Below are 26,238 nucleotides of genomic sequence, written 5' to 3' on the forward strand. Positions count from 1 at the left end.
TAGAAAGAAATATTCTTTCATGCATGAGGATTTTCAAGATCAGAACAATAAATATGATTATCAATAATGTATGCATTAGAAACTGACATAAAATGTAATATCTAAATTTTCTGTCATTATAGATGTTGAGAAATTCTGAGGAACTATTTGACTTTAAAATTTAACCATAACTGGAAAACTGCAGTTTGTAAGTAAGCAGAAGTTAAATTATTGCCTCCGAGTTAAGAGGTTAAAATGTGCTGTTCCTTTTTCAAAATATTAGTGTGTCGCTTAATCGCATCTATTACATTTTTGTTTGAATGTTAAATGTTTTCAAAAAATGGACAGGAGTTAATTCCTTCAATGACAGACCTTGTTTATTTTTAATAATTACATATTTTTTTCAAGAGAAGCGATTTTTAGAATCGAAAGAAAAGCAGCGTGGCTTCCTCCAGTCTAACTAGAAGAATCAACACAGAAAATGCAGGTAAGGTAATTTTACCTTTAATTAAGAAGTAAATAGGTATTATTGAATTATTGACTTTTTTAATTTTACAATAGAGTCATAAGACTGGATCACTGGAATATATTAATACTCTAGTTTTATTTTGGCAGAAAAGTACGGTAAATTTTCAATTTTCTCATTAGTGCACATAATTAATTTTAAAAATATATGTCAAAATGTTGGTGAATATTATTTCTCAAAATGATCATTTATACTTCAATTTTTATAAAAATATTATAACAATGCTCAAATTTTTGTATACAAAACTGTTGTACATTTAGATTTTTAAAGAATTTCATAGAAATGACAGAAAATTTTTTTTCAATATAGTAAAAAGCATGGGAGAAAGTGATAAAAATCCTGGATGAATGGCAGCAGTAGTTAAATTAAAAATATCTGATTTCTGTTGCATTAAAGTAATCCTTATCTCTATACAATATAAAGCAATTCTGTGCACTCGAATCATCTTTCATGCTCATCATCTGTGACAAATTGTTATTTCTTCATATTAACTATTTCATATTTTAAACAGTTAATAAGTTTGTACATGAGCTATCTTTTTTAATGAAATGCCAGTTTTTTTCATCAGAAAAAATCCCCTTTATTGATAATAAAATTGAGTTCATTATGGCAATTATTGAACGTGTGAATAATTAAGAAGCTGAATATCAATCCAATTTCTTCAATCATACTGAAAGCACAGTGTAATTAAGGTCTTTTTATTCACTTAGAGTGAATAAAACATTTTTAACTGCTATTTATCGAATTAGGATTATAATTTATTTTAAATGTTTCCTACTGTTAGTTATATGTTTATTTATTTCAAAAACTATTTCACATTAAAACTACAAACTATATTCTATCTTCTGATAAATTTTATACTTTTATTAAAGCACTATACTTTTTCCAAGAAATAATAATGTATAAAAAACGAAACTTTTTGATGCTCCAAAATTTGGAATTGAGTAATTCACACACATTTCAAATAGTAAAGCTTTTAATGGACTATTTTACTTTTTAAAAAATGTTCATTAAGAAAAATCTAATATCAGTGGCAAATTTTTTCTTTTTCAGTTTAAATCCATTTCACATAAAATATAAAAACATTTGCATGTCTATAACTTTCATAATATCAAACAATGAACATTGAGAAAATAAATATGACCAATAGCAAAATATTTTGCACTTTAAATAAGCACTGGATCAAGTAGTTCTACGGTGACTTCAAATTCTCTCCTGTTCCTAAATATGTGAATTTTCAACACATTTTCACTTTGTAGCAGTTTATACACATCAGATGCAGAGTTGATTTCTTTTCCATTTATAGCAGTAATAATATCACCATGTCGAATTCCACAACTGAAAGTAATATATACATATATGCATTAGTGAACAGATGGACAATAATAATTTTTACAGAGAAGTTTTAAAACTGATAAAGTAGAAAATGGTCAAAAGAAAAAAAAGACACCGCTTAAAAGTTTGGTGGGATTTTTTTCAGCCCTGTTGTGTCAAAAAAACAAAACTAATACTTTTTCCAATTTAATGGAAAAACAGTAAAACTTGGTGCAGACATTTGCCTACTCTTGTTTTGTAAAGAAATATAATGGTAAGGTCCTAAAAAATGCTTAGGACTCAATATTTCTAAAATTTTAGGGTATAAACTTTAAAAAAAGTTACAAATTTAGGTCATACATTTAATTACAAAACCTTTTAATTCATAATTTATTAAAAGGTAATAAGCATAAAAATATGACATATTTTAATATAGATCAGGTATGGTTTACCTTTGGAAAGTTTTGCGCTCTAATTAATAAGTAGTCATGAAAAAATAATGACACTGTTTATTTGATTTATATATTTATTGCTGGCACGAGAGATAGTGGTTATATTATCCCCTCAATATTTAAAATCTCAAAAAGTCTCCCCTTGTATCAGTATCAGTTTTGAGTTTTATATCAGTTTTTATGACTGATTTTAAAATCTAGCAAGAGGAATACCACTTTCACACTTTTTTGGTGACGAGAACCAAGAATAGTTACTTTATTTCTAGAGTCATTTTAAAACGGTCCATACGAATTAAGCCAGGTGTTCCATACATAAGTATATAATATATTTTTAAGTAATAATTAAAAAATAATATTTAGAATAATTAAAGATAGATATATGGGTAAATTAAATGACATCTTCAGACCTCTAATATATATTATAATGTAACTGTATAAATAATCTCAATAACTAATTACATTTCGAATATAACATGTTATTAAACATACATGCCTATTATAAAACAAATAAGCATTAAGCTAAAAGGTCTAGTAATAAATGGACTATAAATAAGAAAATTCATTTCTAAATAAATTCAAACATATTTCAAAATCAGCATTAAAGAAATGAAATGAACAAAACAATATTAAATAATAGTTAATTATTGAGCAGATAGAATTACATTGATAAACAAAAAATATTTGTTAATATGAATAGTTACTTTCAACACAGCTTGAACAAATATTTATAAAAATTCTTCCAAAGAAATTTTGTTTTAACAATTAAATATCAATTATGCAAAATTATATTTAAATCTATGGCTTAGTAATAAAATATACAAAGTTTCAACTTGAGAAAAACTATCAATTGTTTACAATTGTCTACATACAAATAAGAAGAAATCAAGCAGTAGAGAGGAAATAACTTAAATGAGAAAATTCTTAACCCATTACAAGGAAGTAAGCAAGATCATAGAATTAAAACTTAAAAAAATCTAAGCTCATTTATGAGGTTAAAATTAAAATAAATAGACTGACTACCCATTTGTTTTACATTTTAAAACATTACAATTGCTGGTTTTTTAATACAATTCAAGAATTGCACAACTGAAAAATTAAAAATAGATTCAAATTTATAGATAAAATACACAGTGATAGCAAAATTATAAATGAGGAGATTGACTCTTAAATTATTAAACAATTGAAATAATTCAGAAAGCTAAATTGTTGATTATGGTATAAATTTTCTAAACTAGTGAAAGGAAAACATAAAATTTCAAAACAAAATTTGGGTTTTCATGAACATTATGAGTTTATTGAATGAAAAATAAAAAAAAGAAGGATCCCTTAAAAAGTTTAAAATTATGCAATGGCTAATATTTGAATGAAGTTCAATTTTTTACAATTAAATGAAGACAATCTTTAGAATGGCAAAAGATGTGTGAATAAAATTATTGCTAACAAATGGGTAGTTAAAAGAAAATAGAGCACCCGATATAAAAAGATGATGGAATTTGTTTTATTTTAAAGTAATTTCCAACAATGTAAATAAATTTATCCCACTCTGAGAAAAGACTATCGCGCATTTTAAGTGTCGTAACAATAAAATAAAACAGTAGCAAAAATAAAAACTAGATACATTTTATGAACAAAGATACTAATAAGATGATATTTAAGAGACAGACATTAAAAAACCAAGTCAACTTTGAACGATACAATTATTATATATCATTAGTTGCTAGTAAAATTTACTTCTACATTTTATGCTTACATTAACCTTAAAAATAAATAAGTGTCACATTATCCCCTTTCCAAAAAAATAAATAATTTATATAATGTTTGTATTTAACAGGAAATTGCACGCATTTTTCAGATCTAGTTTTTACTGGAGAAAAAGAATAGAATTAGACAATGAATCAAATCTCTTTCAACTTTGGCATGTCTCTTGAATCTTGTTCTGATGGCCTAATGATTAATGATGTCAGTTTGAACTTATGTGAAAGAATTTCTTAAATTCTCTTCTAAGATATATACTAGCTTTACTCAAACAATGATGACCTTAACTTGCTTATCTTTCACCAGAATGTCAAATGTTTTGTCCTTGCATTGAACAACTTTGTGAGGACCAATATATAGAGCTGTTAGGTAAGATTTTACAGAAATCACTCTGAGAAATATGTAAGAACCTGTTTTAATCTTGAAAGGCAAACATAGATTTAGCAGAATGGTTTGATGTTTAAATTGGTTTCAGTAGCTGTATATGTTGCTTGAGTTTAATTAAAAAGAAAGTTTCATCTGAAGGCTGCATGTTCGTATCAGGTCCGAGTCACCAGTTTGTCGTGGGAGTAAATTGTCACAACAATTAAATAATGAGATAACAGAATAAATTCAAACAACATAAATTTGATTTACAAATATACTAAGATATTTATGAGACATGGACATTAAAAACCAAACCTACTTCAAACAATATAATTATTATATATCATTAGTTTCTAATCAAATTTACTTCTTTTATGCCTATGTTAACTTTAAAAATAAGCATCTCATAATAAGCGTCTCCACATGACAAATAATTCTAGTCATGTTAAAAGAGGTATGTCACTAACAAATCCTAAATGTCTTTGGTTGTCAAAGGGAAAATATGCAAGAAGAAAGATCTGAGTGTTACAATGAATACTGAAGTATTTTCAGCCAAATCATTGTAGTCTGTATCACACAAAATGACTCAGACATGCAGTCAGTCATTCTGACAATTATTTTTTTCTTCTGCCATTTGATGAAGAAATAACTAAGTGCAAACTTTTCAAAACTGAAGGTGATCTTTGACTATGATATGCACGGAGCCATGGTTATTAACAACCTGATCACGGATTTCTTCCTCTATGATTCTGTGGTGTTCATAGGGCAGACCACTAATCCATTTCATTAATTACTTCCTAAAATTGAGTGCCCTAAAACGTGAACTGAGTGTCCCAAAAACTTTATTTTTCTGAAATGCTAATACATTTAAGTAAGTTGATAGTTAAGTTATACTTTCGTTAAAAAACTTCTTGAAGGTGCACTAGATGTTCTTCGATAGAAGTGGAATCTACCAAAATGTCATCTATATATATAGTAACCTAAAACTTCCAAAATTCTATCCAGACGTATTTGCATAGTTTGTGCTACATTTTTTAAACCAAAACTCATGTAGTTGAATTCAAATAAACCGAATGGCATTATAATTGCGGTTTTCTGGATGTTTAATATCATTTTTAAGACACAGACACTTAAAACAAATCCTACTTTGCCTGACATAATAATTATATATCATTAAGTGACAGTGAAATTTACTTCTACATTTAATGCTTATGTCAACTTTATAAATATGCATCTCAAAATAAGTGTTACTACAGTATACAATGCAGACATGTTATGATAAATTTTAGGTGTTCTGGCATTTTCTGCTACCAAGAACTGAACTACACCATTTTGCTTGCCTCCATTTTTAATACTGAATGAAAAAACACATTTTACGCTGAAGAGCAATAAAAAAGCAACTGCATAGACCTGTGCACTATGCATTTCTGCTACCCAACACATAGCACTATTGATTTGCAATAACAATGTTGTCAACTTAATCTAGGAATGTGTAGGTGTTCATTTCAATTTGACTGTCCCTTATAGTTTGCTCTGATAATAATAACATAAGTCTACTAAATATCCTAATTTTATGATTGTTAAAAAAAAATCTAATTAAACATTTAATTGATATTGATTTTAAGCAAATAATATAATATCAACATGTTTAGAAGTAATTGTGAATCAACCAAAAGAAAGATAGAGCATATATAAGGAAATTAAGATCAGAAAGAGCATTGCAAAAAATTCTATTCCAATCACAATTAAAATAATTTCAAAAAACATACAAGTTTTTTTGTATTTTTTTAAATTTCTTTGCAGTCCGTCACAGCAAAGAGCAATATGTCACATTGTTTTCATACTGATCAAACTTAGTCTGACATTATAAATCATATTACATCTGACATCAATCATACATTTGACATCAATAGCAATCAACAGTTTTTTAAATTTCCTTGCAGACTGTAACAACAAATAGCAAAGAACAGTCACAATATTTTTATATTCATCAAAATCAGTCAAATGTTATCAATCCTGATACGTCTGACAATAGTAAACTATTTTTCTTAAAAGATTAAGAATTTTTGAGGTCGAAGAAATTGATTTCTTGTTAAACTAAATAAAATTGATGATTTTTTTGTTAAAAAAGTTAGATTAATCTTTTTTAAAAAAAGAAAAATACAAAAAAAAATCTTTTAATGATATTTTTCAAAAGTTCAGATAAACTAAATTCAAGATAGTTTAGTTTTAATATAAGCTAGGTAAAAGGTATTGATTTTTCAGTATTTTGTTCAACTTTCTGTTGAAGAAAAACTGAGGGGTTTTTTTTACAAGGAAAATTTTAATCTGAAAATTTTATTTACGTGAGCTAAGTAAATAGTTGAATTAAAAACATGATAGTTCTTATTGTAAAATGAAAATAATTACATTAAGACTTTTTTGATATTTAGTAATTTAGCTCTAGAAACAAAACAGACAAAAGCTAGAAATCAAAACTTTTTTATCAGAAACATTTGTTAAACATGAATCACTAATAGTAAGCATTCAAAGATATTTGGAATTCTTGTGCATTAAAAAGTTATGAAACCGAAGAAAAAATTTTTTATTAAAATTGTGTTCAGTTCATAAAAGTGACTAATCGTATTAACAAAATAAAAATTGTATATCATTAATATATTTCCATTATAAAAAGTTACAAGTTTCTAAATTTTCTGAAATAACAAAAAAAAACATACAAGGTATAAATAAACACTTGACACATTAAGAAGCAGAAAAAAATCCACATAAAGCAGGCCTTGTATGTGCCAAAGAAAAAAAATCAAAACATTTTTTTAAAAAAATTCAAGATGTTGGATTGGTACCATACTTTTATAAAGAGTAAATGACAAACTAAAAATAGTAATTTGCTCTATTTGAATAATAACGAAGGCAAATTTTATCAATTTTTAATATCAGAATTACTTTCTATACAACAGAGAGTTTTAAGTTTGCTGCTTAATTTTATTAACGGAACACTGAACAACTTGCAATAATTTGAGATTAATAAATAAAAATTTTTATTGTATAGTTGCATCAAAAAATAACCAGTATCATTCAGTTAATATTCCCTCATACAATATTTAATTAAAATTTGTAATGGAGTTCAAGAAAATTTTAAAGAATTCAAATAATTTTAAAATAAAGTTTCAATATTCTCAAAAGGAAAAAACAGTTAATATGCTACTTACATTTTTGTACAAATGTAATTTAGTGGATGATCCCTCAATTCAATATTTAAAACTTTTTTAATATGTTCACTGTATGATCAATTGGTATCAATCAATTTCAAAATCAATTAAAAGAGAATAATCAATAATTGTGAAATTCCAAAACTCTACCTTACAAAATTTGTTACGATATTTGCTGCAAATGACCCCAGAATTCATCAAAATAAAAATATGATAATGTAAAATTATTAATTCAGTTTCTTTCTCACATAAAATAATATTTTTAAAAGTTTGAAACAGTTAATCTTGTGGGTAATGCTATATGCCTGAACTATGTATATATTTAATTGAAAAAATTTTGAGATTTTGATCAAATTTTGAAATTTTTACAACTTTATTCATTAAAATAAAATAAAAAATTTTAATCGAATATACAAATATTTTCACTAATTCTATTTTAAAATCTGCAGCATTCATAGAAAATGGGATGATCTGAACACACATAAAAATCAGGATCATAAGGACAAAAATCTAAAAATCAGGACAAAGAAAGAAAAAATATTTTTATTAGGTTAACAAGAAATATCCCTGCTTTAAGATATCAAAAAGACAAACCGTGTAAAAGACCCACCACTATAATATATATATATATATATATATATATATATATGATCACAAGCAATGAGTAGACAATAAATTCTGATTTTCATAATAGTATATCTAATATACAAGCTAATTATCAATATTTTAATTTTAGCTTAACTAATTCGTCTAATAATAAGCATAAAGGCATTCATAACAAAAAAGTAGTTTTATAAGCAATCTTAGCTCTCTTTAAAATTAAGGAAAATAACAAGAAAAAAATTAACTGATTGCAAAAGTGCAACCATAGTTTCAGACCAAATCAAACATAACATTTTTATTAAAAAAAAAAATTTTCTTCTAAATTTTATTAAGAAAATTTATCAACGTTCTTCCCGTTCTACCTTCTATAGAAATACAAAGGTTTCTTCAAGAAAGATGCATTAATTCCTTCAAAGCCATTTAAATTGTTTTACAAAGAGCAGAATGTATGAACTGACAAGGTCAGATTTTTAAAGTCTTCTTGCAATATCTTTTACACATTGAAAGATATTTCATGTTGTGGACATTTTGCCAAGACATTAAGAGAAGCTCAATTATCTGTTAGTTAACAATTTCACTGGACAATATAAAAGTAAATCATGAACATTTGTAATTATCTGGCCCTTCTTTAAAAATAGTGTTTTTGTCTTATGAGATAGAAAAGAAATTTGTATTAAAAATATGTATAGAAAAAATTTAAAATTTTTTAGTTTGATATACAAAAAGCACTGAAATATTACACAAATTTAAAAACTTTTAAAAAATAAAATTACTTACGTGTAGGCTGGAGAATCAATCATAACTCTCCAAACCATTATACCATTAGAGACATTAGGAAAATCAGGGCTTCTTTCTCTAAGCTCTTGTATTATAGTAGGAGACAGAGTTAACATTGTTATACCAAGATATTTCTTTTTATTGAGTTCTATTTTTTTACCTATAAACAACAAAATTAAGTTAGTTATTTCAAAAGTATATTTCAGCTATTCAAAAATACATACATGGTTTCAGAATTTAATCTGCCTTGATTTTTCAGCAGCTTTTTCGTTTTAACATGCAAACATGAAAACACAAACAAAATAAATTTAAAAATTATTGATGCTTTATAACAGATACTTAAAACAGTTGAATAAAATAAAGATCAAATCTGTATAGAGGAAATAAAATAAAAGCATAGATTAATAAAATAGATTAGCCAAAAAGTTATAATTATAAATTTAAATAATACATATTTGAAATAAAGAAAAGTTTCTTTTTGCACTGCAAATGAAGACCCCTTGATTGCCTTACAACCCAAGATGCTCTTAACAGTAAATTTTGTTTCAACTCTGGGAATACTACATTTTGTGAGAACAAAATATGTTGTGAATATTAGTGACTTGTAAAAACTCCCTCAGCTAATTAAAGCTGTGATATTGCCTGCTGTTACTAGTTACATTAAGTTTTCCCTTAGTATAAATTGCTTAAACTTTTGCACATCATTCATTTATGCAGTAGTTGTTGCATCCAATAAAAAAATTTAAAAGTGGCAGCTAATTTATATTTATAGCTAACAAAATATTTCAATTATAGCTTCCACTTTATTTTTTAAAAAAAAAATAATACACTTGTCTGTCGTGGAACTAAATATAATCACTTGAATAGTAGAATCAAAATCACCCCTAAATTATAGAAAACTGTCACGATTCTACCCACGTTTTACTCTTTGATATGATGTCAGTTCAATCATTGTTTTTAAACCACTAATCAGCAGTTTAGGAAAGAAGCATGGAAATGCTTCAATAGTAATAATGTTTGGGGACAACACTATCAGTGAAATCAGATAGGAGCCCATCTTGCTTGTAGAATATTGGTTGATATATATATATATATATAATCAATTTTTAAAAAAAGGCCATTTTGAATGAAAAGTCTAAGATAAGCCCTTTTAGAAATTTACAATTACATTACAAGCACAGGTTTGCTACGGGGGTTAATACATTTAGTAAAAAAAAGTTTCAATTTTTTAGTAAAAACTTAGCCAGAAAAAAAATTACCACTAAAAATAACATTTTAAAGCTGAATTAAAATTTTAATGTAATAAAATAAAAAAATCTATTTGTATCTAACAATAACTGCTTCTTTTTATCTGATTTGCTACATGCACTAACAATTTTATTTTTTTATTTTCTCTAATACTCAAGTGATCAAGTATTTTTTAAACGCAACTTAAATTTATTGCATTTTCTGTTAATTTAATTTGATATTTAAATATTACAGCTCTAAATTTTTTAAGTTTAATTTGTTTAAAAAACTTATTAAATTTATAAGTAATGCAAAGTTCAATAAAATTACATTAATGACTTACTATTGTAACAGAAGCCTAAATTTACGTGATTTTATTCATTATATTTATGGGCAAAGATTTTAGATTTTTGCAATACTTTTTTAATCATTGAGAAAAGAAATATTTGCCAGTTATTAAAACCTCCATGTGAACAGTTTTAAAAATCAAAAGCAATAAATATTTAGGGTCTTTTATAAAAATTTTACTTAAAAATTCCAATGAGAAAACATCTTATTTTTCTTAGTTTCTAACATTAACTTTCTCATGCACAATGATTATTACTAAAATAAAATTTTCTCATGCACAATGATTATTATTAAATTATTTTTTTGCGCACAATAAATACTATTTCCTCAAGTGCAATGGTTTTCTATTTAGCTACCTTAATAATAATTTTAATTCATTTGTCCAAAATAAGGCAAAACTGGCTGGCAAGCACAGATATGAATCAAATTAAATTAAATTAAATTAATGAATCAAATTCAATTAAGTCCATTAAGGCATAACTCCATAGGTAGAGAGCTGACTAAGAAACCGCTATGCACACATATTAAGTTGAACATTAAATCTGTTGTGAATCACAGTCACCTCGTAAGTTGTGATCCAGATGTTTAGAGAAAAGTGTACCAGCTTAAGCACTTTTCACATTGTCAGACTGGGGTAAAAATTATGTACCATGACTGTTAAAAGATAAGAGCCCTGAAAGCGAGTTTGGTGCTTTAATATGGGTGGCTGCTGAGTAGTCAACATTTCATTACAATCCATAAGCCAAATTTATTTCTTTTCTAACAAGTTTGCTTCTGAAAATGTTCTGGTCATTTGAATAGAATTAATAGAGAAATAAAAATCCTTAAATTCTATTGATCATAACTTTTAACATAGTTTCAAAAGTGTTGAATAAAATACTAAATTGAAAAAAGTGTATGAACAATTCATGCATAATTTGAACATTAACTTCTTATCTACCTTCACCTTTCGTTTCAATTCGCTTTAAAAATTCAACAGCACGATCAGAGGGAATAGCAAATGATATACCTTCAGTAACCTTCATTGTATTAATACCTATAGCCTCTCCATCCTAAAATGGAATAATATTTTATGTAAAGAAGATAAAAAATGTTTACAATACAGTAAAGATAATAAATTTCATTTTTCCTCTTTAATAATTCTCAAAGATTATCACACCAAGCAGAACAGAAGTTATTCTAGAACATAGGCTGCACACTCTGGGTTTTAACTTTAGCTAAAACAGTCTGCTACTTTTAAAAAAATAATTTTAATTTTTTTTAATGTAAACATAATTTGCAATTTGCCTTACATTTTAATCTATATGTAATTCTATATCAGGGTTTAAACTAAAAATTTTCTTGAAAATAGTTCTTTTAGTAGCCTTAAATATAAAAAAAATAATAGCCAAAATAATGTTTGGTTTAAAAATGGGTGAAAATAAATCGTGATTTTTCATTTTAAAATCACGAGAAAGAGAATACGAATTGCAACATTTGATTTTAAAACATATGAAAAAAATTTATGATACTTGATTTTGAAATAGTACAAATACAGTAGGGAACCGATTATCCGGAACGATCGGGACCATCGCTATTCCGGATAACTGATTTTTCCGGTTTTCTGAATCGCTACAAAAAGCAGTTTTTTTATTGTTAAAAGCAACTAAAAAAACGAAAAATATTTGGAAATAATCTTAAAAAGAAGAAAAAAATATGAAGTAATACACTAATGATTATTTCCAAAATGATGGTAAGGTAAACATCTTTCAAAAAAGAAAAATCCTAAAATTTTACGAGGAAAAAAATTTTTTTTTTTAAAAATGGCGGGGAAAATTTACCAAATTTCGTTCCGGTTTTTTGGTTTTCCGGTTTTCTGATTTCCGGATAACGGGTTCTGTACTGTACCAATCGTGATATTTTAAATCATGTGGGTATGAATAACATTATTTGTTTTATTAATGGCGTGAAAAACAAATAGTGATGTTTGATTTATAATTAGCATGAATGGGCATCACAATATGTGATGTTTAAATCATGAGAATATGAATAGAGATGAGTTATATAAAATTCGCTCAATGTAGGAGTTGAAAATTGCATAGATTATGCGTCCCAAAATGAGACATGATGGGGGAATCATAATTTGCAGAGAATTATAGCAACTCTGTAACATTAAATTTTTCCTGTAGACATTGAAATAACGTGTATAAAGTTAAATGGAAATAATTAAAAAATTAATCCCCCTATTAAAGCAATAATGCATAGTTGAGTATTGAAAAAAATAAAGTTAACAAAATGAAATTAAAAACCTCACTGAATAACTTTTGATCTAATAATCGGATCTGCACATTCTAAGACTCAATCTTAATTGCTCAGGTGGGTGACCTGAAATAAGCTAATTAATAAGTGCAGACAATATTTTAAGTTCCAAAGTCAGACATAAAAACGTACTTTCTCAGAATAAACATACCTTTCTTTCCAATGGTTTCTGATATCTGACCCCCCAAAATATAAGGGATAGCCAAAATCTGGGAAATATGGTCCCAATAGGTTTGTCAGGAGAGAACTCCAAAGTTTGGACCCTTCAATGTTAATTTTGTTTTTTGCTTATTTAGCTTGATTCCAAGAACTTTCTAAGCGAATTAAAACATTTTTACAAACAATTATGAAAGTTGTTTATCCAAAGATAATTCCTAGCAAAAATTAACTTTTAGTAAATATTTATTATTTTTTATTATTTTATTTAATAATGGACGAAGAAATTTTGAATTGTAAGGTACACAATTTTTGCATCATTTTAAAGAATATAATTTTTCACAGTAAGACACTGGGCAAAATTATATTCTTTAAAGTAATGTACAAATTTGTATACCTTACAATTCAACATTATTTCAACTGTTTTCAAATAAAATAATAAAAAAAATATTTAATAAAAAAAAAAAATATTTGCATGAAATTATCCTTGGATAAACAAATTTTATAATTGTGTGCAAAAATTTTTCAGTTTGCTTGAAAAGTTCTCGAGATATGGTGAAATAAGCAAAGAGTAAAATTAACATTAAAGTGTCCAAACTTTAGAGCGCTCTCCTGAGCAAACTATTGAGACCAAACTTCCAGATTGCAGCTAACCCCTATAATTTGAGCGTCAGAAATCCAAATCCCTCATTACAAACAATTACATTACAAAATACAAAATTTGAGCAAAATTGGTTGAAAAGTTACCAAGAAATTGAGTTTCAAAAAAGTCAGATATTTGAAATTCAATTTCTCAGAAACTATCCGACCGATTTTGCTCAAATTTTGCATTTTGCCATGTAAAATAACGTTCTTTAAAATTATTACTTTTTGCGTATTCCACCATGTCTCGAGAACTTTTTATGTGAATAGAAAATTTTTTGCACAGATAACTATAAAACTCATTTATCCAAAGATAATTCCATTCGAAAAATAACTTTTAGTAAATATTTCTAATTTTATTTAATAATAGTCTAAAAAATTTTGAATTGTAAGGTTTATAACTTTTTACATCATTTTAAAGAATGTAATTTTACATGGCAAAAACAAAATTTGAGCGAAATTGATCCAATAGTTCCTGAGATATTGAATTTCTAAAAAAATGTATATTTAAATTTGATTTTTTGAGATACGAAATACATATTGTAAAAAACGTCATACTTTTGAAATTTAATTTCCCAAGAACTATTTGATCGATTTCACTCAAATTTTGTATTTTGCCATAAAAAAATTATATTCTTTAAAATGATGTAAAAAATTTTAAACCTTAAAATTCAAAATTTCTTTTACTGTTATTAAATAAAATAATAAAGAATAATAAATATTTACTAAAAGTTATTTGTTGCATGGAATTATCTTTGAATAAATTAACTTTATAGTTTGGTGCAAAAAATTTTTTCAATTCACTTAAAAAGAGCAGGAGATATGGTAAAATATGCAAAAGTAAAATTAGCATTAAGGGAATAATGTTTCACAGATTGCGACCATCCCCTATATTTTGTGGGTCAGAATTCCAAATCCATCAAGGAAAGTTATTTAGAGAAAGTACATTTTTGCATTTGATTTTGTAACTTAAACTTTCATCTGCACTAATTAATTAGCATATTTCAAGTCACCCCTTTGAAACATTAAGATTGAGTCTTAGAACATAAAGATCTGATCACTAAATCAAAAGTTATTCAGGAAGGTCCATTTTATGTACATATGATAGCATGAATGACAATGAACATTAGCATAATTGATTTCTGATTAAAATATTTTACTGTACTTTAGATAAATTAGGAAAAAGAAATTTTTAACTAAAAGAAAGCTTAAAATTAAAAAAAAATCCCACAGAAACCTTGAATGACACAAGTTATTTGAATTAGACTTTAACAAATTTACCACAATCATAGCACAATTAAAAATTACAACAGATATTTTTCTTTTAAGTAATTCTAGTAACATACTCTTACATAAAAAGACATTGAAAAGTGTTGACAACATAGCTGAGAAAGGATGGTTAATATCACCACAACTTAAAACTAATTTTAGAGTAACAAAAATGTGGTTACATCTAGAAAAGACTTTGAAAAATTTCTGAATATTTTAAATTTTTATTAATATTGTATTAATAGCAGATTAAAGATAGCACATAGTTACTGAAAACTAAGACAAACATTTTTTTTAAACTGTAGTCCATCTGCATGTCATTAACAAGACATATAAAACAATATATAATTATTGAACTTTCTGTTGTTTTCTTACCAGATTTACTAGTGGACCACCAGAATTACCCACGTTTACAGCAGCATCAGTCTGAATGTAGTCAGATTTTTTATGGAGTCCTAAATCCTTCCCTTGCCTGTTAGCAGAACTTATAACACCAGCAGTAATTGTGTGGCTTAAAGTCAAGGGATTTCCCATAGCAATAACAAATTCTCCAGGTCTAATATTAGATGACTGACCAAGAGGAAGAACTGGCAAATCTTTCTAGAAAAAATGAATTAAAACTCTATCAATATTTAAGGTATTGACACATAAAAGTTAATTAAATAGTAAAAATTATTTTAATAACGAAAGTAACGATACCATAGTCTAATTTTCACAACAAATTTCGCAACTTAGCTTGTGAAGAAAAAAAAAATTATGAAAATAAGTTAATTGACAAGAGACTTAAACAGTTGAGTTTCAATGATACAAGCATATTAAAAACAATTAGATAATTCAAAACTAATATTAATTAATCTATATTATTTGCAATTTTACTCTGAATGATATCAAAGAATAAAATATTTTTTTATTAAAATTCTTAATTTAAGAGCATTTACTTTAAATTTTCTCAAAAGATTTATTTATATTTGAGTTTTTTTCCCCTTTTCACAAAAAAAACTAAATGTTTTTCTTTCAATTTTTTTCAAAAAATTATATCTTGAGAAGTTTTTAAAGCTGATGTAGTTTTTCCATTAACAAACAATGTAAATAATGTTCTTTTATTATTATTTTATGATTCTAAATATACTATGCTCAAATTCAAAGTATTTAAAGTAGATAATAGATATTTTCTAATAACTATAAACTGATACACATTAGTAAAATAAAATTTATGAATTTTATTCGATGACATAGGGCCAGGGCAGAATTACACATTTACATAAACTTTTCTTTGAGTAAAAAAAAAAAAAAGAAAAAGCACTATTTACTTCAAAAATAAATAAATAAAAAATAAACTTTATATATTTTCTTATAATTTATAATCAGTGTTGGTAAGTGCAGCTTGGAAGAGATCAATAAAAACACTTGTCAACTAGAACATCTTTCTTTAATATAGCTAACTATTTACTTACAAACAAAACTGCAAAAGGTTATTCGTTAAGTATTTAAAAAGATGGTTAGTAAAAACAATTTAAAAAAACTTAAAACTAGTTGACAGCAAGTATTTTTTTCTAAAGGTGGGCGTCACTGGGAAAACAAAATATTGGGACGAGATTCACTGAAGCTGCAACCTCGACGGTAGAGAAATCAGCTGCTTAAATAGCTGAGAGAAGACTGCTCACTCCTATCAGTAGCTCATCAGTCATGTTTGCCAGCCAGTATCACTTCACATAGGAACTACAATCCTTAATCCTCCTACCTCAAGCTTCTTTGCTGAGTGTTTTTGTGTCTCTGTGCGTTATGTTTATTTTTCCGCTAGTTCCCACAAATAAAGGACTCAACAATTAGATTTCTGAGGACCACACAAAGTTTCATTCATAACTATTACATTTAAAAATAGTATAGTTTACATCAGTAAAAATGAATGTATCTTTTCTTCTCTGTTTAGGTAAAAACATTTGTGATTAAAATCTTAATATATATCCAAAATATATAAAAAATATTGGATATTTTTTATTAGCATTAAGATCATGATTTTACCAATCCAATGTTTAGCATACTATTTCATTTAAAAATGGATCAGTAAAAATGTATGTATATATTTTTTCTTCATTTAGGTAAAAAATATTGGTATTAAAATCTTAATATATATCCAAAATACATAAAAGAAAATATTGGATATTTTGTATTAACAAAAAGATCTTGATTTTACCAATCCAGTGCTTAGCATACTAGCACAAAATAGCACTGCAGGACTCTTAAATTGACTGTGCGAAACACACTGAATATTATGAAAGACAATGGCCAATTACAATTTTCAACATCACTTGGTTCACAGCAGTTTAGTACCAGAGAAAACCAGTGCTTTCAAGTTTGAATCAAAAATTAGAGTTTGACTTGAAAAACTTAAGAAGGTTCTCTGCTTAAATATTTCCAATCTAAAATCTCTGTGGAATGCTAAAATGATCCATTATTTATACCACCGAGGGGATTTGCATGTTCATTTCCTTTCACCGCTTGTAAAACTACTACAGCACATCAGGACAATGCATTGCTACTCTAACAATGAAAGTTTTGCAGCCCCAATGGTTGAAAGCAAAACAGGTAACCGAACCAGCACTTGATGACCGAGAATCTCATCTTTCAATTGGTCAAAACCACACAGTGAGTGTTTGGTTCATCACAAGTTTCAGAAACATATTAACAGTTCAGGAATTTGGATTCATATTAGACAAAATAAATTTAAAAGTTTGTCTCATATCATTATTGTTATGTTCAATAGTCTTGGAAATATAAGTTTTAAAAGCCCAGTAATACAGTTATGAAAACTCTTGATTAGATTACATGTTGACAATAATTTACATTAAATATAATCTCAGTTTTCACACCACATATATATAACACCAAATACACTACAGAATGTAAGCTTAATGAAGAAAAAACCAGGTAAAAAAACAATAGATACACCAAACCCTATTAAGTAAATTAATTAATTCAAGTGACAATATACAAAAAATAAAAAATATTGTTCTGAAATTTTGTTGCATATCTCAGTGTTAAGTTGCAAATTTTATAAGATTAGAACTTTGATTTAACAACTTTGCAGTATAAATGGCAGATCTATTTATCAGGTAGTTTTTTCTTACATCTCATATCATATGCATCAAGTTTTTCACCAATTTTTTTTAGTTACTTATTTTTTAATTTTTTTATAATACATTTTAATAAAAACATAAATTCATTGCTTTCTTATCATAGTAGTTATATCATTTCTTAAAATACAATTAATCACTACATATTTCTAAAATTACTATAATATATTAAAAAAATTTAAATATAGTGAATTATTAAACACAATTCTAAAAATATGTAATAAAAACTAATTAAATATATTACTCAGAGACACAACTTTGGCAATATTTCACAGATTATTTAGCATGACTTTTGAGGTTCTCTACAACATTAATCATTCTAAATAATATCATGAACTTCTTGGTATTCTGGAAACTCAAATATTCAGAGATAGATTATGTGACATCTAACTAAATAAAGAAATCCTAAAGTAAAATAACACTTAATAAGCAAAAATTTTTAAAGATAATAGAATTCTGCACAATGAGAAACACATAATAAATATTTACAATGACTTACAGCATTTATCCGTACAGTTGCAAGGTCTGTTTCAGAATCAATATGTTCAACAGTTCCCTTGTATTCTTTGCCATCAAAAAGCTTTACAGCAACATGACCATAATGTGAAACCACATGGGCATTTGTTAAAATGAGACCATTTGAATCCACAATAAAACCTGAGCCATTTGATACAGGAATATTTTTATGCGTAATAGGGTGTCTGAAAAATATAAAATTTAAGAATAAATTATTTGTAAAACATATTTTATAATATAATTTCAGTTTTTCCTTGTTAATCTTGCTTTACCTCCAAAGTGGATTAAAATGTGGCTCAAAAAGTACATGAAATAAATAGAAATGCAACAGTAAATGTATAATTGTTTATAATATTTACATTATTATTAATGTATACTACACAGATAATATATATATTTACTTATATGAAATTAAATGACAATAAATATTAACACAACAAATCTACAAAGAACTATCTCGGCTAAAGAAAAGTTAAACTCAAATATATAAATTCAAGGGTCCATTTTCTTTATGCAAGAACCTTATTAGAGTTTTATTTGCACAAGCGAGTATATTTTATTAAATAAATGCTGGAATGCGATTGGATTAAATGTTCAATTCAAAACAGCAACTTACACACTTTTGCGAAAGCAATGCCAAAATGATAACTAAAAGCTTATCTTAATGGTTCAAAGGAATGACCACAAATATATTAATTAATTAAAACTAATCATCAAGTTACAGAATTCAGACACAAAAATGATCTTTCTCTGAATAAATGCACCTTTTTTTCTCACAGATTTGGACTTTACCAGTCAAAAGATGAGGGTAGCCTAGTCAAATACACAGTCCCTATACTTAACTCAGAACAAGGGTTGAATGTCAAAACCTTCATGTTAAATCCACTTTTAGCACATTTTGATATATTTTGGGAAGTTGCAAATTAAAAAAAAATTTTGGCGCTCATTATGAAATTCACTAATTTAATTAAACATAATTCCATTCAAAAACTAGATCTTAATAACTATAGTGCGGCTTTCAGGAGAACTCCTCCAAACACCAGTCTCGCGTTGTGGCGGGTACTATGGTTACGAGGAAAGGTCACTTTGAATAGGAGTGGGGTGAATAGTTTTGTCTTAATCTTAGCCTGGCTGGTCGTGAGTAAACCAATACCGGTACCTTCGTTCCTCCATTTCACCCCCATTAGAAATGTGCTCTCGTTTGTTACCACAGCAACAAACAGCACCAAACTTTAAGTCTGGAGGAGTTCTCCTCAAAGCCACACTATATTTACTCTTTTTTAATTATTTTATTTAATAAGGGTTAATTGTAAGATACACAGTTCCAGCAGCAAGGGTACAAAAAAATTATAAGTTTTTTTCATAAAAAAGTATATAAAATAACCTTTTAAGCGATTGGTAACTAATCCAGTTGCCTAATCTAATTAAGTTTATGTGGCCAGAGGAGTTAAGATCACAAAAGTAAACGAATTGTGAAAATCAACCACCAATATTCCATAATTTAAAGGATATTTTCTTCTCGACACCTGTTTGCACCAATGAGATTTTAAACTTGCAATAAGTTTACATAAAATGTACGTAGTGGTTTCCCAAAAAGTGGCTACAAGCTATAAACTTTGAGTTAGTCCCCTTCTAGAATGTTTTAGTTTCTGGTAACTGCCAGGAAGTTGCTAAACTTGGCCATTATTTTGGTGCAGGTATAAATGCAGAATTCTTTTCACAATTTTGCAATCAGCATACAAGTTACCGATTATATAATATTATCAGCATATAGCTACATATTTTTATTTACAACTCTGGGATTAAAAAAGTAGATTACCTTAATGGAATATTGGAAACATGAGTATTTAAAAAAAAAAAAAAACTCATAACAGACTGAGAGAGCAGGTAATGGGGATAAGGCAGAACTTAATGTCATATTAATATCCTGGTGTCAAATCTTAGCCTTTAAAATATAGATTTTTAAATATATAGAGGCTACAGTTAACAAAATTAATTAATCATCAGAATTTATCACGCTCTCTACCTGGCATGAATTTCAATATATACTACAGAAGGCGATGTTTTTTCGGCGACGTCAGCTAAAAAATTAAACATAATTCTAGGTGCCAATTTATTGTCATTCGTAAGCAAATGTTGACTATTCTCGGTCTTTGCTTGAACGCTAGGTGAAATATTTATCAGATTCATACAACCTTCAACACTTAAGTTATTTTCTTTCCTCAACTTAAAAAATAAATAAGCTACTGCAGAAAATCCTATCGAACTGTACAAAACATATCTTTTTGAATTATTGTCGTGAAATTTATTTGATTTATAGGAATATGGTCTAAAAAAATTTTGAAAAAACAGCGGGTATGCAATTTTGCTTCTGGTAAGTAATGGTGTAATAATTTGAAATTTGAACTTCATTTGGGCAAGTATAAACAGATTTCAAAATTAAATACTTTGTTTTATTAAAAATATTGCTAATAAAACGCTTTAGATTGTCTATTTCTACTCTGCGACTTTCTTGCAATGTCTGCTTAAAAGAACCTCCGTAGCCTAGGGATTTTAACTTCTGCCAAATGCTCAAAGGAGAAGACTTCGCCTGCAAGTCGTCGGGCTACCGAAGCTTGGGTGCCATCCCCTCTGCAGAGGATCAAAATTGTGATGGCATGTGGCGAATTTGTGATGGCGAATAGGGACGAAAAATATTGCACCTCCAAAACCCGTTCCTCTCCCCTACATTTTTTGTGGGGGTGCGTGTGTTAAGTAACCCGAAACTAATCACTGGTCACAGAAGGGGAATTGCAACCTGCGGGGGTCAACTAGCTTTCAAAAGATATCAGAAGAAACTCACTCTTCATCTTATATTATGCTTTTTCTCTTTCTAAGATAAACTTAAAAAATATTTTTTTTAACTCTAAAACGACTTTATTTACTTTCAAAATAGTTTTATCATTTTATTTAACATGCACTTTTTCTAATTATATCTTGAATTGTTTATTATTTTGATTTGATTATTTAGAGAACTAATAATGACCAGAGTATTTAAATTTTTAAAATTTTACTATGTATTCATATGAAAGTAATTCATATAAAGTAACTACATTAAAAATAAATTTACATTTTCTCTATAGATCAAATAAAGTTTGTTAATTTTTTTAAAATTGATTTGCTAATTTTTAAAACTTTTTATGTTAAAGTAAAACCTTGAGTTCAAGATTATATTTTTTTATTACGTATTTAATTTTCTTCCTTCAATTACAATTCAAATACAAATATTTTTCACAATCTTTTTTTAATTTTAATTAATTTTTTTAAAGATTGTTACACCGTTTTGAAACTAATTAAATTCTACCACTTTAAAAAACTATGTTAACATTTAATCCATTGTTTAAGCAAATATGGTTGCTTACTATGTAAATTTGATTTAGACCTAAATATTTGAATTTCGCAATTTTAATGAACTAAATTAACCTTCACTAAAAACTCATTTCATTTTAATTATTACTTTTGCTAACTACAATTATTATTGTATAAATAACTTCGAACTAGAATTATGATTCGATCTTAAAAAATAAACACCGGGGTTATTTGTTATTTGTCGCAAACAAATTGAAACATCAAAATTGAAAATTATTCGATTTAATTATCGCAAAATTTTAAATCATATTAAGACAGATCTAAATTCCGATTATATCACTTAACTTATTCAAATAATTTAGCTCGGATACATTTAAAACTTCACCCACAAACTCATATTCATCATTTTTACTTACATTATTTCTACTCAGTTATAGTTACTTTAAAAACTTATCGCCAAAGATATTATTTAACAACAATACAAAAGAAATTCCTTATTGATCTAAAGCAGTTATTTAGTATAAATTTATTAAACTGCATATTTTGAAAGCGCAGTTTTATATGAAGTTTATTTTAAAGGAATAAAGGAAAACATAACTTATTAAAAAGCGAAAATATTTTATTTATCAGCTTTTGCTTGTTAAAAGGTATTTATATTTTATCAAATAATTTTTATCAAGTAATATCTTGTGATTACTTTATATAATAAAGGAACTTTATTTTTAATTTTAAGCCTTTAACTTAAAATTATTATAACCCTAATAACAAAGAATGATGGTAAAAGTGGGTAATGAACGCATTTTATTTGTAAATGTCGTAAATAAAAGGACAAATAAATAACTTACAAAAGTATAACTTATTTCTAAGAAATTCCTTAAGAACTATCTTTGATAAGCTTTATAATTTTCTAAACGTAGAAGTAGTATTATAAGAAAATTGATGTAACTCTTTCATTTCAGTTTTGAGGATTCATAAAAAATACCATCATTTCTGTCGTAAAAATAAATTATAACATTTTCGACTAATAAGCTGAAGTGACAGTTTAAATTTATTTTTCTAATAGATCATTTCGATGGAATCATTAAAAACAACAAAATAAAACAATTCTATGTTATTTTACATTTTAGTACATAGATTTGTGAGACTGCTCACTGTAATTAATATAAAGATTTATCAAAATAATCGAAATTAATTTATAAAAAAGTACGATAACGAAATTTTTGAAGGAAAAGGCATTTATTGGTTTTCATTAAAACTTACAACATAACAACAGATTGAGACAAGTTTACTTTACAAAATTTTATTAAATACAAAAATACAGAAAATTATGGTTATCTGGGAGATATATTCATATAGATGGCATGCTGGCTAACCCTGGGAGGTTTTCGTGTTTTTCCTCTTTATGTAATGCTAATGGCGGTTAGTTTTCTTATATTTTAAATAACTATAATTACACTAATTAAAGTTTGCAGTATAGAAATTTCTACTAAAACTCTTCTCCATGAATGGCAAAAGAGGGTCAGGGAAGAGAAATTAAAATAACACATTGATTACATACTTTGTTCTAGCAAAAAATTATGAATAAAAATTACATTATACACTTTTAATATCGTGGTGTTTATAATAATCACATTTCTCATTCTTTCTATTTCATCTGGCAATCAAACTGGTTTCAATATTTTCAGTGTTGCGTTCCTAAGCATCGATTCATTATATTTTGATACCGTTTGTATTTTTCTCTCGTGAATATTAATTATGACCACTAATGTTCTTTTACTTCCTTTTTTTTTTAAAGAATTTTACAATACATGCGTGTATTTTCATATTTTTCTTCATTTGCTGATTAAAATGAAAATTTCATAATACTTTAGTGTTCTTGTGTATTTACATTAAAGTCCTAAAAACAGGGTTAAGTGCTTGTTCATGTTTGGATGATGCGTGGTCTTGTGTACTAGCTATTTTTTTTTCCTTACCGTGAAAAAACATACTATCCCAGCTATTGGAGTAATTAAAACTATTTACGGAAAGAAAAAATTGGAACCTTTTAAATTTTTTTAATGTAAATGTTTTTTTAAACCTACAAATGAGTGTACGATATATTTTTTTTAAAAAAAAAAAGGAAAACGGCGGTTTTGTGATGCTTCATAGTATATTGGAAGATCTTTACGTCATTTATTCGATTTTAATTAATCTCACTTTATTCAGCAGCTAATTTTTTTTAATTCTGAAACATCTTTAAAAAAGAAGAAACAAAGTTTAAAAAGAGGGGAATAATGTATTTAAAAAACAAATTCCATTCTCAAAATGAATAAAAAAAAGAAAATTATTACTACTAAATAAATAAAATGTATATAGAATGAACGAATTATCAGCAAATATAATTTTCATAATAAATTACAAGCTTATAACTAAAAAGAAAGCTATCGGTTTTTAAAGCGTTCCCCATATCAGTTCTTCAAAAGGACAGAGAGAGAAAAAGATTTTCAAAGGGGAGCAAGACCTCCCACCGAGAAGATTAGTGAACTTGGGGGTGGAAGTTGCCTTCCTCCCTTACTCAAAGGTAGAAAGTGACTTGTGTTTCAAAGGCAATATTACAAAAAGTAATAAAGATAAAAAAAATTAACCTACATTTTCGTGGATAGGAAAGATTGAAAAAATTATTAGTATTTTTTTTTAATTGATCACTCCGATTCTTGAACAAGAAAAATCGATTCAAAGTACGACAAGCCCGCCATAGACTTTACATGTTAAAAGCAGAATTGAGGAGTCTGCTTGGTGCAACACTTTTCTCCCGGCAACCACGATTCATGACCCTGATTTTCTGCTCTTTTGAGCGCGCCCCGTGTTCTTTGTTCGCCAAGGTTCGGATCATCGTCAGGGCTCTAGTGCGACGTAAAGGAACAGCAACAACAAAGGAGAAGATCGAGGCCTCTGAGTAGGTTTGTGACGTCATCCTCGGAAGTGTTATTAGTAAACCATAAGATAACGCGCCGACCGGTCCGTGTAGGGGGCAAGGAACTGTCCTTGCATCAGAAAGGTCCCGGGTTCGAATCCCGGGCAAGGCATGAATGTTTCTTTCTGTCTCTCTGTGTTCTATGTCCTTTCCCCTTTGTGTGTTAATGTGACCCGCCCTATAAACGGGTTGTGGTTGTGAGAATGGCGGGGCAGAAGTCGAATTCCCGGCCGTAGATGGCACCACTGAAAAACAGGAGCAATCGCACCCTCACTGCCTAAACAGGCATTCGACAAAAAAAAAAAAGTAAGATAACGCGGTACTCAGATTTGTATTAAGAGAGAAAATTATTAGTATAATATTCTAGAGCAGAAATCGTTCAATAATTAAAAAAATTGCGCAATGTTGCGGAGCTACATTTGAAATTGTCTACAAGTTTTTGTTAAATCGTATTTTTTTTAAAAAAAATTAAGATAGAAAAAATATAAAAGCAAATTATTAAAATCATTTTTCCTGCTACTCAATAACATACATAAATATGAATTTCAAAGTTCACAATCTTATAAACAAACAAGACATTATTTATAAGACTTCATTCCCAGAAAGCAAGTAACCTTACGACAACCTTGTGTTTTAATTTTATTTTCATTGTCACGAAAAGGTTTGCAGTAAAAACGTTTTTTCAATGACGTAAAAATATTGCAATTTCCAACCTTTCCTCCTTAAAGGAAAACTAAATGATTTTTAAATCTTTTTTAAAAAATATTGTTATTTAGGTAATTTGAGGCCTTCCCCCATTTTTTTTACAACACTTGTATTGCCAAGAATGACACTATGACTTGTATTGCCAAGTTTGACACTACGATATTTGTTTGTAAATGACTCTGACACTTTATCATTTTACAACACTTCTATTTTTTTATAACCGTCGTTGAATAGCCGACCCAATTTTTGGGTTTACGACTACTAATGTTAAATTCCGTAGCCTTCTAATTTTGAACCAAGTGCATCAGTCACCATTTACTACACGGAGAGTCTTCGGCCGGCAGGGATCGAACCCGCGACCTCTTAGACATGGGCCCAGTGCCCTACGAACCAGGCTATCCCGGCAGCGACTTTACACATTGTCGACTCCCGGGCACTTCCTTGGCACCGTATTTTGAAATTCGCCAATGTCACATTCGCCAAGTCGTTTTTCAAATTTTCTCGCGAAAATCTTCGAATATTAATTCGCGCATGTTTCACTTGCGACATACGATTTAAAAAACGCATGAGTGAACATGAGGTGTGAATAAATTTAGCTGCTTTAAAAGTTTTTGTGTATTATCATTCTCTTCTTATTCGGATTTCCTGAAACACATATTTA

General features: G+C 27.4%; 1 protein-coding gene across 1 annotated transcript; it reads right to left on the reverse strand.

Annotated features, from left to right (window-relative positions):
• Positions 1-1,463: 1,463 nt before the first annotated feature.
• Positions 1,464-24,872, reverse strand: HtrA2 (HTRA2-related serine protease). The gene is made up of 7 exons (XM_087154516.1): positions 24,732-24,872; positions 21,019-21,176; positions 18,555-18,756; positions 15,297-15,521; positions 11,497-11,608; positions 8,982-9,141; positions 1,464-1,843 (listed from the first exon to the last, which is right to left on the reverse strand). The coding sequence occupies exons 1-7, from the start codon at positions 24,870-24,872 to the stop codon at positions 1,672-1,674; spliced, it is 1,170 nt and encodes a 389-aa protein (XP_087010642.1). The 3' UTR covers positions 1,464-1,671.
• Between the last annotated feature and the right edge of the window lie 1,366 nt (positions 24,873-26,238).

This window comes from Parasteatoda tepidariorum, chromosome 11 (assembly GCF_982258835.1).
Source record: "Parasteatoda tepidariorum strain Cologne lab strain chromosome 11, Ptep-v5.0, whole genome shotgun sequence".
Classification (NCBI taxonomy): Eukaryota; Metazoa; Arthropoda; class Arachnida; order Araneae; family Theridiidae; genus Parasteatoda; species Parasteatoda tepidariorum.